A 15,100-nucleotide genomic window follows, 5' to 3' on the forward strand; every position below is an offset into this window, starting at 1 on the left:
CCAATCAACCATTTCAAGCCAAAACATATATATTTCATTATCTAACACAACCATCAAATTCAATTTACTTTGCATACTTAATCATTCATTCTATTACATTATCATTTCAACTCCTATACATGCCATATAAATCAAAAAGTTGTTTAACAAATCTATCGGAGTGAATCTGGATAATGTGATCCTTAATGTAGATCCGATCCTCCGAATGTATGTACGTCAAACTACAAGAACAAATAACATTCAAAATTAAGCGTATAGAAGCTTAGTAAGCTCATAGGCATAAAAAAAAAAATCTTACTGAACATTTTATACAATCATTTAATATTTAATTCACTAATTCCTCCTATCAATCACAAAATCATTAATAAGTTCATTTGATTGATTTCAATGTCACTATTAATCAATTCTAGATCTCTTGGGCCCATTTCTCATTAACCTTCATAGTCAAATTAGGGAACAATAATGAAATTGAATGCTTCATTTTCACATTTCCATAGTTAAACTATGGACTTGCACATAGTCACATATTACACATCGAAGCCATAGCCCAGCCATGATTTTACACGGATCACATATCACACTGATGCCATATTCCAGATATGGTCTTACACACATATTTTACCGGTGCCATATCTTAGATATGGTCTTATACGGAAGCATATAGTCACATCTCACCGATGCCATAACCCTATTATGGTCTTTTACGGGAACACATATCACATCACACCGATGCCATAGCCCTGTTATGGTCTTATACGGGAGCACATATCACATCACACCGATTCTAACGCCCTACTATGGTCTTATACGGAAGCACATATCACATCACACCGATGCCATCGCCCTGCTATGATCTTATACGGAAGCACATATCACATGTTTCCATGGTCTAACCATGGTCTTTTCCGTCAATTCATCTTGGTCATAGAACGAAAACACTCAAATCCATTATTCCAACTAATTTATACTTTTACTTATATATTATTTCCTAATTATTACAATTTGATAATATTCATTTACAATAATATACCATAGTATTCTTGAAATTTTCATAACAAAACATTGAATTTTGCCATATGAACTTACCTAGGCTGATTTGCAAAAGTCATAGAAATTTCAAGGACTATTCTTCTAATTTCTCCTTTCCATGATTCACCTCTACTTCTTGATCTATAATTATAAAATCATTCCCTCATTAGCATCTATTTCAATTTTATTCTACTTCACAATTTATTCCTTTTAATTTTCAAAATTACACTTTTACCCCAAACTTTTTAGCTTTTACAATTTAGTCCCTGTTCATTTTATTCATCAATTGAACTAATTCCTCTCAAATAACACTTTATATAGACATAATAAACTACTTCAAAGCCTTTGGCACTCAAAATTTCAACACAAAACCCTAATTTTAACAACTTTCACGATTAGGTCCTAAAAATAAATTTCCATTCAATTATCTCCATAAAATCATCACATAATAAAATTGAAACTTCAATTCCATGCTAAATCATCATAAACTTCCAGCACTTACTCATGGCAATTTTCCAAATCTTTCATAAAAGAAAAAACTAATGAATTAAATAGTAGGATTGTTGTAAAAGTCTCAAAAACACAAAAATTACAAGAAATAATCAAGAGTTGAACTTACATGCTGTAAAATATAAAACCAGCTTATTAAAAGCTCTCTAATGGTTTTTTTTAGCTGATGAAGATGAAGAAAAATGATGAATTCTCTAGAATTACCAATTACATCATCTTTTACAATCAAATTTTTACCTTATTTCCAATTTTACCCTTTGTTTCACCTAATTTCAGATTTTTTTCTTCTTCTATGTTGTCTCATGCATTTCTTTTAGGCATATTTATGCCTAAAATCCTTCTAATTCATTGCTTATGCTATTTCATCATTTCCCACAGTTTTACAACTTATTCAATTTGGTCCTTTTTATTCAATTGACTACCGAAATGTTAAAATTTCCTAACGAAACTTTAATTCTAACTTATTAATACTGCATAAATATTTCTAAAAATATTTATGGCTCGGGTTATGAATTCAAGGTCTCGATACCTCGTTCTTGACCCTATTATCTAACAATCTTCTTTTAAAACACAAAATTCACTAATTAAAAAAATATTTCTAAAATCACACCTAGCATTTACTTATAAATTTCTAAATTACTAAACTCACATGGCGGTTTTAGTGATTTGAATCACTGTTCCTACACCACTAAAATTTGGGCCGTTACAAAATGTGATTTTTTAATAAAAGTTATTTTAAATATAAAATGTGAAATTGATACTAATAGAAAATTTTAACACGAATATTTTATGGCATTATCAATAATTCAATTTTAACAAAAATTGATAAAGATTTAGCATGATTAAACAATTCAATAAAATAAATAGTACAAAATGTGAAATTTAATTCAATAATATAAATAGTAGACATAAATTAAAAAAAATAGTTTTGAGATTTAAGAGGAAGTAAAAGTTTTAGGGGAAAGTAAAAGGAAAAAAAAAATTGGGGGGTTTGAGGGAAGTAAAAGTTATTTTGGGGGGGGGATAAAAGGAAAAAGTTTTGGGGGTTTGAGGGGAAGTAAAAAAATTTTGGGAAAAGTAAAAGGGTTTGAGGGAGGTTGGGGGAAGAAAAATAAAAGGATTTGATATTTAGTTTATTCAAATTATTTTAGTTATTCGAATTCGAGAATTCAACTCAATTCAAACTCGAAACTTTAAAAAAAATGAGTTTATTTGATTAACTCGCTTAACTCAATTAAATTGATTTGAATAATTCGAATTTCAAACTTTTTTTCGATTTTTTCGAGTTGAAACAAATTTTGCTCACCCTTAGTACAGAGATTAAGTTGTACCATTTAATAGCAGAGGGACTAATTTGATCCAGTCTTTATAATAGAGGGATTTCGTTGGTACATTCACCGGAATTAAAAGTATGAAAATTAAATCTCAAATTTAAACATAATTGAGAGACTAAAATTGAAATTTAATATTTTTCTATAATGTAAAGAAAAAAATCATATAAGAAAAAGAATACACATGTCACATGGAGAATGCCATGGACATTATTTTAATATGTAGGTACTAGTATGGTGAACTAGTTTTTTTAAGGAATAAATATTAAATTTATACATGAATTTTGATTTAATGTGTAATTTGATACGTGAACTTTGATTTGGTACAATTATACACTGGAAATTTGAATTGTGGTTCATATTTATACATGAAAATTTGATTTTAATTCAATTGTGCGTATTTAAAGAAATGAATACATATATTTATTTTCTTTTCTCAACATAAAATGGTGCCAATTCAATAATATTGGTAGTGATTTGTAAAATTGAATTGAATCAAAATTAAATTAAATAGGGAATTGTTTTAGAGAACATTTATTTTTTAAAATATTACTTCACTTTCACTTTAGTTTTAATGATTAACTAGATATTTGTGTTTTATTAGTTTAACATTAATTTTAATTAAATGATTTTTATATTATTTATATTAAAGCATATATTTGATTTTAATCTGTTTGTTTTAGCGTAATTAAGTATTTATATATATATTTTAAACATATATTTCTAACATGATAATATTTGATTTGAATATAAAAAATTAAAGTCAAATTAAAGTATCAAATTATATATGAATTATTAAAATTTATAAGTTTTTAAAATATTAATTTTAATTACAAATTGAGAGGCCCGTCCAAAACCACGACAAAAAGGAATACTACCACAAACAAACCACACTAATTCGCTTGGCTAAATTGTCACTTAATAGAAGCAAACCATTGGCTTGTGCTTTGCGTATTGGAGTGAGCTGGGATTGGGTTCTGCTATAAATAGTGTCCAGTTAGCTTTCTACATTCTTCATCAAGCACGAAAAGAGAAATACACAAGAAAAAAAAAACAAGTGAGCAGATAAATTGAATACTTTATTTCTGTTAACATCCATTATGAGTACTGCTGGTCAAGTCATCCGTTGCAAAGGTGATCCATCCACTCTCTCTCTCATATGCGATTGCTTTTGGTTATATGATCACTGTTCTTTGTGGGATTTGGCTTTGAATGTATTAAGATACTCTTCACTTCTTTATATCACACCGATGTCTACTTTTGGGATGCTAAGGTTTTACACTTCTCTCTCTCTCTTACTTCAACTTATTTTTGTCGATTGGTTTATAATTGTTAAAGAAGTAAAAGTTTCTACAAGGCCTTGAATCTGCAATATTGCTGATTATTTTGATTATATTGATGTTGGGAGTCTAATCTATTTTTAGCCGAAGTTCTTATTTTATCCTCCACATTGGCTTTGACCAATGGTGAACTTCATAAAAGGATGATCCTTTTTGATAAATTGTTTCCATTGATTCCTTCATCCAAGACTACGCAATAAGCATTTGCTTCAGTTTTTTTTTTTCTCTTAGATATGATTCTCTGATACTTATCTCTCACATTGTGATTGACAGCAATTTTCTCTTCTTGTAGAGACAAAACCCTCTTTTTCCTCGCATACTAGGTCATGAAGCTGGAGGGTATGTATATTTAAATGTTAGGTAGATTCACTGGATGAGTTTTGAATGCATCGTCTTTGTTGGAACCCCCACAAGCACTGCAACTCCCCAACCCTAAAAATTTATGTCATTTCAGCTAAGGATGGCAACGTAAAAAGATACAATCTAACATCGAGAAATTTATGAAGTTCACCATTGGCAAGAGCCAATGTGGAGGATAAAATAAGAACTTTGGGTAAAAATAGATTAGACTCCCAACATCAATATAATCAAAATAATCAGCAATATTGCAGATTCAGGGCTTTGTATAAAACTTTTACTTCTTCAACAGTTATAAACCAATCGACAAAAACAAGTTGAAGTAAGAGAGAGAGAGAGAAGTGTAAAACCTTAGCATCCAAGAAGCAAACATCGGTGTGACATAAAGAAATGAAGAGTATCTTAATATGGACTTCATCCTTCAGCGGTGGTACCACTTCCACTTGCTCTATTGACAGTGGCTTCCCCGACTCCCATGCTACCGCAGCTGCAATAATACCCCGACCATTGATTTAGCAAAGCAATCGCCGACCATAGACGAATTTTAATCAAAGAAAGAGAAGCATCAAAACCAGCAGAAATTTTGAATTCATTCAAAGTTCGAAATTCGACTTTTTTTTTATTTTTTCAAGTTGAAACGAATTTTGCTCACCCCTATTACAGAGATTAAGTTGTATCATTTAAAAGTAGAGTGACTAATTTAATCTAGTCTCTGCATTTCGTTGGTACATTCACTGAAATTAAAGTATAAATATTAAATCTCAAATTTAAACATAATAGAGAGACTAAAATTGAAATTTAATAATTTTTATAATGTAAAGAAAAAATTCATATAATATATTTTATTATTTTTATGGAGACTTACGTGTATAGATCATGCTAGCTTATAGTGTTTGGTCCGTCATGTAACGATGAGAAAAATAGATTTGTTATATTAAGCATGTCCTTAAAATTTATTTTTAATTAAGTGTATATTTTTGTCACACTGAAGAATAAATCAAATGATAGAGACTTTTTGGGTAGAATAAAGTATAGGATAAAATTAATTTAATTTAAGGATTTTGTTAGTAGTTTAACTAATATTTTATGTAACTCTATGATGAATGACAGTTCCTCCTTTAAAAAATAGTTTATTATAAAAAAAATATGCGATTCAGAATAATTTATGTTATAAAAATATTAAAAATTAAAATAAAATTAAAAATAATTTTGATTAAAATGGTTAAGTTAAAAAGTGGATGTTATAATGTTTTAGTATCAAATCCCATTATAAAAATAAGGGACAAGATATTTATATAAAATATACATGTCCAAAGTAGTGGGCCGTGCCTACTTTCAGTAATGTATTTTAAATTTGAAATAATCTTAGATCACCAGAATTTAAAAAAATAAAATAAGTTAAATGCTCAATTTGTATTAGATATTATAAATATGTAAATTAATTTTTATCTAATTAATATTTATATGCTCTTTATACTTAGATATTACAATTATTAAATTTTATCTTTACCAAATTAATATTTCAATACAACTTTGTATTAATTTAAAAATGTTATTAAATTTATCATTAAAAAATTACAAACCCTATAAAAGAAATCAAATTTAAAAACTTTTAAAATTTTGAAAGAAATAAAAAATTATCTTTTTAAACACTAATTATAATATTAAAAAATTAAAATTTAAAAGGAACTAAATTTTTTTATAGAATTTGCGTATGAAGCTTTTTAATATATAAGTAAATATAAATTTTGTTTAATAATGTATCCAAAGCTAATGCTTAAATTTTATTTTTAAACTAAAAGGAAACCTAATGAACATAAAGAAAAAGGGGACCTTGGTGATTATTTGATAAAAACCATAAATTTTGGAAATACAGGGTTTTAATGGCAGGTGGTTTTCCAAATCTGTAGGCTGACCCAACTTGATGCCTTCTTGCCCAATCAGGAAAACGATTGAAAACTCTCAATCAGCCGCCCCTAGTTATGGGTTAAACCATTTCAACTCAGCCGAGTCAATCAAAATTCCAACTATAAAAAATAATATTAACATAAAAAATAATTCAAAAATTACATAAATATTTTTTTATCTTAAAAATGATCAAAAAATAATTTATTATAACATTAAAAATCATACAATAAAATTTAGGGACATAATATTAATTTTAATTACAAATTGAGAGGCCCGTCCAAAACCACGACAAAAAGGAATACTACCATAGAGAAACCACACACTGATTCGCTTGGCTAAATTGTCATTTGACTGAAGCAAACCATTGGCTTGTGGTTTTGCATATTGGAGTGAGCTGGGATTGGGTTCCGCTATAAATAGTGTCAGTTAGCTTTCTACATTCTTCATCGAGCACGAAAAGAGAAATACACAAGAAAAAAAACAAGTGATCTGATAAATTGAAGACTTTATTTCTGTTAACATCCATTATGAGTACTGCTGGTCAAGTCATCCGTTGCAAAGGTGATCCATCCACTCTCTCTCTCATATGCGATTGCTTCTGGTTATATGATCACTGTTCTTTGTGGGATTTGGCTTTGAATGTTTTCTGTTGGTTTTGATGCTTCTCTTTCTTTGATTAAAATTCTTTTATGGCTGGCGATTGCTTTGCTAAATCAGTGGTTGTGGTATTATTGCAGCTGCGGTAGCATGGGAGTCGGGGAAGCCACTGTCAATAGAGGAAGTGGAAGTGGCACCACCGCAGAAGGATGAAGTCCGTATTAAGATACTCTTCACTTCTTTATGTCACACCGATGTCTACTTCTGGGATGCTAAGGTTTTACACTTCTCTCTCTCTCTCTTACTTCAACTTGTTTTTGTCGATTGGTTTATAACTGTTGAAGAAGTAAAAGTTTTTACAATGCCCTGAATCTGCAATATTGCTGATTATTTTGATTATTTTGATGTTGGGAGTCTAATCTATTTTTAGCCGAACTTCTAATTTTATCCTCCACATTGGCTTTGACCAATGGTGAACTTCATAAAAGGATGATTCTTTTTGATAAATTGCTTCCATTGCTCCCTTCATCCAAGACTACACAATAAGCATTTGCTTCAGTTTTTTTTTTTTCTCTTAGATTTGATTCTCTGATACTTATCTCTCACATTGTGATTGACAACAATTTTCTCTTCTTGTAGGGACAAAACCCTCTGTTTCCTCGCATACTAGGTCATGAAGCTGGAGGGTATGTATATGTCTGTTTAAATGTTTACAGTTCCTACAATATTATCATTATATGTATACACATTAACCCTTTTCTTTTGAATATTTAGGATTGTGGAGAGTGTAGGTGAGGGGGTGACTGATCTAAAGCCAGGTGATCATGTTCTCCCCATCTTCACGGGGGAATGCAAGGAGTGTCCCCATTGCTTGTCAGAAGAAAGTAACATGTGTGATCTCCTCAGAATCAACACTGATAGGGGTGAAATGATTAATGACGGAAAATCCAGGTTTTCCATTAATGGGAAGCCTATCTACCACTTCCTAGGCACCTCTACTTTCAGTGAATACACTGTTGTCCATGTCGGCCAGGTTGCCAAGATCAATCCGGAGGCTCCGCTTGATAAAGTTTGTGTTCTAAGCTGCGGAATGTCCACAGGTTCGGGACTTGGATTTCATTTTTGTCTTTCCTTTTTTCGGGAGATATAAATGGTGTTAATGACAGTGAGGATGTTCTTGTTTCACTAATTTTATTGCAGGGTTTGGTGCCACTGTGAATGTAGCTAAACCCAAAAAGGGTCAATCCGTTGCAATATTTGGACTAGGTGCTGTCGGTCTTGCTGTGAGTTATTCTTGTCGCATTTATGTTATATGTTTTCTTCCCCTTGGCAACACAAAAAGCGTTAGACTGATTTTTCTGTAATTCTCTGTTCTGATATTTAGGCTGCTGAAGGAGCAAGAGTTTCTGGGGCTTCCAGGATCATTGGTGTCGATTTGAACCCTAGTAGATTCGAACTAGGTAGCATTGGTTTCGTAGTTATTTTACACAAAAACTTGCAAGAATGGTTCTGTTTCTGGTTAAGCAAAGTCACAAAACTGATCATGCTTGTTCTCATTACTTCTTGCAGCCAAGAACTTCGGTGTTACGGAGTTTGTGAATCCCAAAGATCACAACAAACCTGTTCAAGAGGTTACTTCCCACTTGAAATTTCAGAAATTATATTGGATTCTGTTTCGAACATGACCATCTATACTAGGGTTACTATGCATAAAAGCTGCATGCCTGCATTATATAATCAACTTGTTTGAGATCCTTATTATAAAAATGATTCTAATAATCAGGTCATTGCTGAGATGACTGGTGGAGGAGTCGACCGCAGTGTTGAATGTACCGGGAGCATCCAGGCCATGATGTCTGCATTTGAATGTGTCCACGATGTAATTATCTTCAAAAAAATTTTCTCGATGTTAGATTGTATCTTTTTACGTTGCCATCCTTAGCTGAAATGACATAAATTTTCAGGGTTGGGGAGTTGCAGTGCTTGTGGGGGTTCCCAACAAAGACGATGCATTCAAAACTCATCCAGTGAATCTACTGAATGAAAGGACTCTCAAGGGTACTTTCTTTGGCAACTACAAACCTCGAACTGATATTCCTGCTGTCGTTGAGAGATACATGAACAAGGTGAGTTTACCTTCCTGTTTAAGCATTTTATCTTTGTGCAAGTACCAATAAAAAGCAAATTGACTGCGATCTCTTTGATATTGCAGGAACTTGAACTTGATAAGTTCATCACTCACTCTGTTCCCTTCTCTGAGATTAACAAGGCATTTGAGTACATGCTTGCTGGCGAGGGCCTGAGGTGCGTGATTCGCATGGATGCATAAGGATTGGCTGGCCATGGATGAAGGGCTTTTTGTTAAGTATATGTGCATTTTAAGGGAATAAATAATGTAATGTAATGCTACATCGTTGTGCTGTTTTTAATGGTAAATTTTTATCTTATCATGCATTTCTATGATCCTCTCTAGTTGCTTTGCTCTGCATGCTTCTTGTTGGAGATAGAATTTTCAAAAAATCATTTTAATTTGTTTTAGAAAATGGAACATATTGCTGAGCAAGGTTTGATGGGATAATCCCTAATAACATGAAAATGTCATATGTGTAAGATGTCTAAACGAAACAAATGGATGACATGTTGGAATTAAAATGAAAGATTATATCTACATTTTTATCATATGTTGATGTTACAGTGATTGTTCGAAAGCATTATTATTCACTTGGATGAAAAATAATTTTCCATTGAAACGGTGAAACAATAGAAGGTGATAGCAAATAAGCTATTTTTGGCATCACACACAGAAATCAACCAGCATAAACCAAGATATATATATATATATATATATATATATATATATATTGAAAATATTGTTCAAATGCTACGAAAATTAAAGAATTAATATTTAGGAGATCCTTACTCAGTAATTTGGTCAAATTCAAAATAAACCAAGTAGTTTTAGAAAATAAGCAAACAAGTATAATTGATAATGTTGTTAACTATTCATTAAAATAAGCTACAAAATTTAGTCTCTATAATAATCCAAATTCAACAAATAAAGACTATTGAATTAATGTTAATTATATTTGCTAAATGAATTATGAATTGGATTAGTGGTTGGTTCAATTATATTTAATTAAAAACAAAAAAAATTTTAAAAATAAAAACAATTATAAAAAAATAGATTGAACCGTCAATTTTGGCCTTATATATATATTACCAATTTGCAACAATTTGTTTTATTTTTGTTACATACCATCATATGAACTATCGATTTTAGTTTAATTGATTTAATTAATTAGTCTAATCTAATTCAATAACACCATTAAGGCAATCAAAAGAAAAAATAATCAATTCTCAAAAATGTCTGCAAATACACAATTGGTTAAAATTTAAAAATTAATAAAATTGTTAGAATTAAGTGACCAATTCTTATTTAATAAAATACGATGGAAAATAAAATAAAAGTAAAATCCATATAAAACTAGACTTCTTTTATTTTATTTTAGAATAAGGTTTTTAAACCTTATTAAACTCCATCTATTTTATATTGATTAGGATAAGGTGTTTCAATCCTACTAGAATATAGCTTTACAAGCCTATAAATAGACATAGTCTATTCCTCTTGTATTGAATTCAATTTTTCGACATAGTGAATTTTCTTCTCCTCTGCCCGTGGTTTTTTTCCCGAAAGGTTTTCCACGTAAAATTTGTGTATTCTTTATTTTTTTATTTTTTTTATTTTTCTCAAATTGGTATTCGAGCTTCCGGATTGTTTATCTCAATCACAGTAATGGCGTCTTTGAAGTATGAAATTCCGCTGTTGGATCGCAACACCAGATTTGCATTGTGGCAGATTAAGATGCAAGCAGTTCTTGCGCAGATGGATCTGGAGGATGCCCTGCTAGGGATAGATAAGATGCCTTCGACATTAACAGATGAAGAAAAGAAACGTAAGGATCGAAAGACGTTAACACAATTACATCTGCATTTTTCCAACGAAATTTTGCAGGATGTGATGAAAGAGAAGACTGCCGCTGCATTATGGAAGAGGCTAGAACAAAAATGTATGTCAAAAACTCTAACAAGCAAGTTGCATATGAAGCAGCGTCTTTATGCTCATCATTTGGAGGAAGGTGTGTCTGTACACGAACACTTAACAGTGTTTAAAGAAATTCTCTCAAACTTGGAGGCCATTATGGTTCAGTATGATAAGGAAGATCTAGGGTTGATTCTACTTTGTTCGTTGCCCCCGTCTTATTCAACCTTTAGAGACACGATTTTATATAGCCGCGAGTCTCTCACAGTTGATGAGGTTTATGATTCTTTAACCTCGTATGATAAGATGAAGCATCTTGTGCTTAAACCCGACTCTCAGGGAGAGGGTCTCATTATTCGTAGGAGACAAGATCGGAATGCTGATGATGATCGTGGTAGGATACAGGAACGGAATCCTCGTGGTAAATCTAAGGGTAGATCAAAGTCTTCAAACAGAGGTAAAACTTGTAACTTCTGCAAGAAGAAAGGGCACATTAAATCTGAGTGCTATAAGCTACAAAATAAGATTAAAAGGGAGGCTGCGAATCAAAAGGAAAAACAACTAGAAAATTTCGGTGAAGCTAATGTTATAGAAGACTACAGCGATGGTGAACTTTTATTCGCTTCTGTCAATAATTCTAAAGTAAGCGATGAGTGGATACTTGATTCAGGCTGCACCTTCCACATGAGTCCCAATCGGGATTGGTTTACAACTTACGAAACAGTATCTGAAGGTGCTGTTTTGATGAGAAATAATGCTTCGTGTAAAATCACAGGTGTTGGAACAATTAAAGTTAAGATGTTTGATGGTGTTGTCAGAACACTTAGTGACGTACGGCATGTTCCAGAATTGAAAAGAAATTTAATTTCGTTGAGTACTCTTGATTCAAATGGGAATAGATACACATCTGAAAGTGGGGTTTTAAAGATTTCCAAAGGGTCTCTTGTTGTGATGAAAGTGCAGAGAAATATTGCCAAGTTATATGTTTTGCAGGGTTCTACTGTTACTGGTGATACAGCTGTCGTTTCCTCTTCCTTGTCAGATGATGATATTACTAAACTTTGGCATATGCGCCTAGGGCATATGAGTGAGAATGGCATGGCGAATTGAGCAAAGAGGACTTCTTTATGGGCAAGGAATTTGCAAACCCAATTTCTGTGAGCACTTGTGTTTTGGGAAGCAAAGAGAGTTCGATTCACTAGAGGAATCCATAACACGAAGGGAATGTTGGAGTATATTCATTACGATCGTGGGGCCATCTAGAGTGCCTTGAGAGGTGGAGCTAATTATATGCTAACCTTTATTGATGATTTTTCCAGAAAAGTTTGGGCGTTCTTCCTGAAGCAGAAAAGTGATGTGTTTTTCGCATTTAAGTCTTGGAAAATTATGATTGAAAAACAGAAGGGAAAACAGATAAAATACCTCCACATAGACAATGGCTTAGAGTTTTGTTCTAATGAGTTTAATAGATTGTGCATGTCAGAAGGGATCATGAGACACTTGACAGTTCGTCATACTCCACAGCAAAATGGCGTTGCAGAACGAATGAACAGAACGATCATGGAAAAGGTTCAATGTATGTTGTCAAATGCCAACTTACCGAAGTCATTTTGGGCAGAAGCAGCCTCTACTACATGTTTTTTGACCAACCGATCTCCATCCGTTGCCATTGAGAAAAAGACTCCACAAGAGGTATGGTCTGGTAATCCTGCTAATTATTCTGATTTAAAGATTTTTAGATGTCCCACGTATACTCATATTGATAATGGCAAATTGGAACCGAGATCCATTAAATGCGTTTTTCTTGGTTATAAAGCTGCTGTAAAAGGGTATAAGTTATGGTGTCCTGAAAATAGAAAAGTTGTGATTAGCAGAGATGTTGTTTTTGATGAAACTGCTATGCTACCTAACTTATCTCTTAAAGACTCTTCCAATAAAGAAAATCAAAAGCAAGTGGAGCATCAGATTAATACAAAGTCAACTCCTCAAGTCAGAACAAAAATTGAGAATAGAGTTGCTTCTTCACCACAATACTCTATCGCCAAAAACATAACTAGAAGAGAAATTAAACCTCCAAAGAAGTATGCCGAGGCTGATCTAGTTGCTTATGCTTTAAATGTGGCTGAAGATTATTCTGAGGCGGTTAGCTGTGAAGACTCAGAAAAGTGGATGTTTGCTATGCAAGAAGAGATGGAATCACTCCACAAAAATAGAACATGGGACCTTGTGAAACTTCCTAAAGATAAAAAGGCTATTCATTGTAAATGGGGGTTTAAGAAGAAAGAAAGGACTCCAGGAGTTGAAGAACCCAGATATAAAGCAAGGCTTGTTGCAAAGGGTTACAGTCAAATTCCAGGAGTGGACTTCACAGATGTGTTCTCTCCAGTTGTTAAGCATAGTTCGATTCGAGCTTTGCTTGGTATTGTGGCCATGCATGATTTGGAGCTTGAGCAGTTAGATGTAAAAACTGTGTTTTTGCATGGAGAACTTAAGGAGGATATTTACATGCAACAACTAGAGGGTTTTATAGTCTTAGAAAAAGAGGACTATGTTTGCTTGCTGAGAAAGTCCCTTTACGGTTTGAAACAGTCACCAAGACAGTGGTACAAGAGGTTTGATTCCTTTATGACTTCTCATGATTTCAAAAGAAGTAGTTTAGACAGTTGTGTTCACTTTAAGAAAAATAGTGATGGTTCTTTTGTGTATCTACTTCTTTATGTTGATGACATGTTGATAGTAGCAAAAAATAAAGGAAAGATAAGAAAGGTCAAAGCCCAACTAAGTGAAGAATTTGAGATGAAAGATTTAGGACCAGCAAGGAAGATACTTGGTATGGAGATTCTCAGAGATAGAAAAGCAAATAAATTGTACCTACGTCAGAAGGGGTACATTGAGAAAGTTCTTTGCAGGTTCAATATGCAGAGTGCTAAGCCTGTTAGTACTCCTTTAGCAGCCCATTTCAGACTTTCATCGGTTTTGTCTCCACAATCAAATGATGAGATTGAGTACATGTCACATGTTCCATACTCTAGTGCAGTGGGATCTCTCATGTATGCTATGGTTTGTTCACATCCAGATTTGTCATATGCAATCAATGCAGTTAGCAGATACATAGAAAATCCCAGAAAAGAACATTGGAAAGCAGTTCAGTGGATTTTAAGATACTTACGAGGCACTACTGATGTTTGCTTACAGTTTGGAAGAACTAAAGATGAAGTTATAGGGTATGTTGATGCTGATTTTGCTGGAGACCTTGATAGAAGAAGATCTCTCACAGGTTACATCTTTACAATTAGAGGTTGTGCAATTAGTTGGAAAGCCACTTTGCAAACTACAGTCGCTTTGTCTACCACTGAAGCTGAGTACATGGCGATTACTGAGGCTTGTAAAGAAGCTATTTGGTTGAAGGGACTATTTAGTGAACTCAATGAAGACCTTCAAATCGGTACAGTATTTTGTGACAGTCAGAGTGCCATCTTCCTTACAAAAGATCAAATGTTTCATGAGAGAACAAAACATATTGATGTTCGGTATCATTTTGTTCGTGATATTATTGCTCATGGTAATATTGTTGTGAGCAAAATTAGTACTCATGAAAATCCTGCAGATTTGATGAGTAAGTCACTTCCTATAACCAAGTTTGAGCATTGCTTAGACTTGGTTGGTGTTCATTGTTGAGGTTAAACCCTTAAGGGGTTTTATGGAAAAGGTGGAGAACTTGTTCATTAAAAGTTCGCGATGAAGAACTTGTTCATTGAGAATTTGTGTCAAGGTGGAGATTGTTAGAATTAAGTGACCTGAATCCTTATTTAATAAAATACGATGAAAAATAAAATAAAAGTAAAATCCATATAGAACTAGACTTCTTTTATTTTATTTTAGAATAAGGTTTTTAAACCTTATTAAACTCTATCTATTTTATATTGATTAGGATAAGGTGTTTCAATCTTACTAGAATATGGCTTTACAAGCCTATAAATAGACATAGT

At 32.4% G+C, this 15,100-nt stretch overlaps 1 protein-coding gene across 1 annotated transcript; it reads left to right on the forward strand.

Annotated features, from left to right (window-relative positions):
• Positions 1 to 6,797: 6,797 nt before the first annotated feature.
• LOC108476384 (alcohol dehydrogenase class-P) lies at positions 6,798 to 9,526 on the forward strand. Its single transcript, XM_017778594.2, has 10 exons — positions 6,798 to 7,036; positions 7,213 to 7,349; positions 7,712 to 7,758; positions 7,847 to 8,172; positions 8,273 to 8,355; positions 8,457 to 8,532; positions 8,642 to 8,703; positions 8,856 to 8,951; positions 9,037 to 9,198; positions 9,285 to 9,526. The coding sequence occupies exons 1-10, from the start codon at positions 7,003 to 7,005 to the stop codon at positions 9,399 to 9,401; spliced, it is 1,140 nt and encodes a 379-aa protein (XP_017634083.1). The 5' UTR covers positions 6,798 to 7,002; the 3' UTR covers positions 9,402 to 9,526.
• The last annotated feature ends 5,574 nt before the right edge of the window (positions 9,527 to 15,100 follow it).

This window comes from Gossypium arboreum, chromosome 3 (genome assembly GCF_025698485.1).
Source record: "Gossypium arboreum isolate Shixiya-1 chromosome 3, ASM2569848v2, whole genome shotgun sequence".
NCBI lineage: Eukaryota > Viridiplantae > Streptophyta > Magnoliopsida > Malvales > Malvaceae > Gossypium > Gossypium arboreum.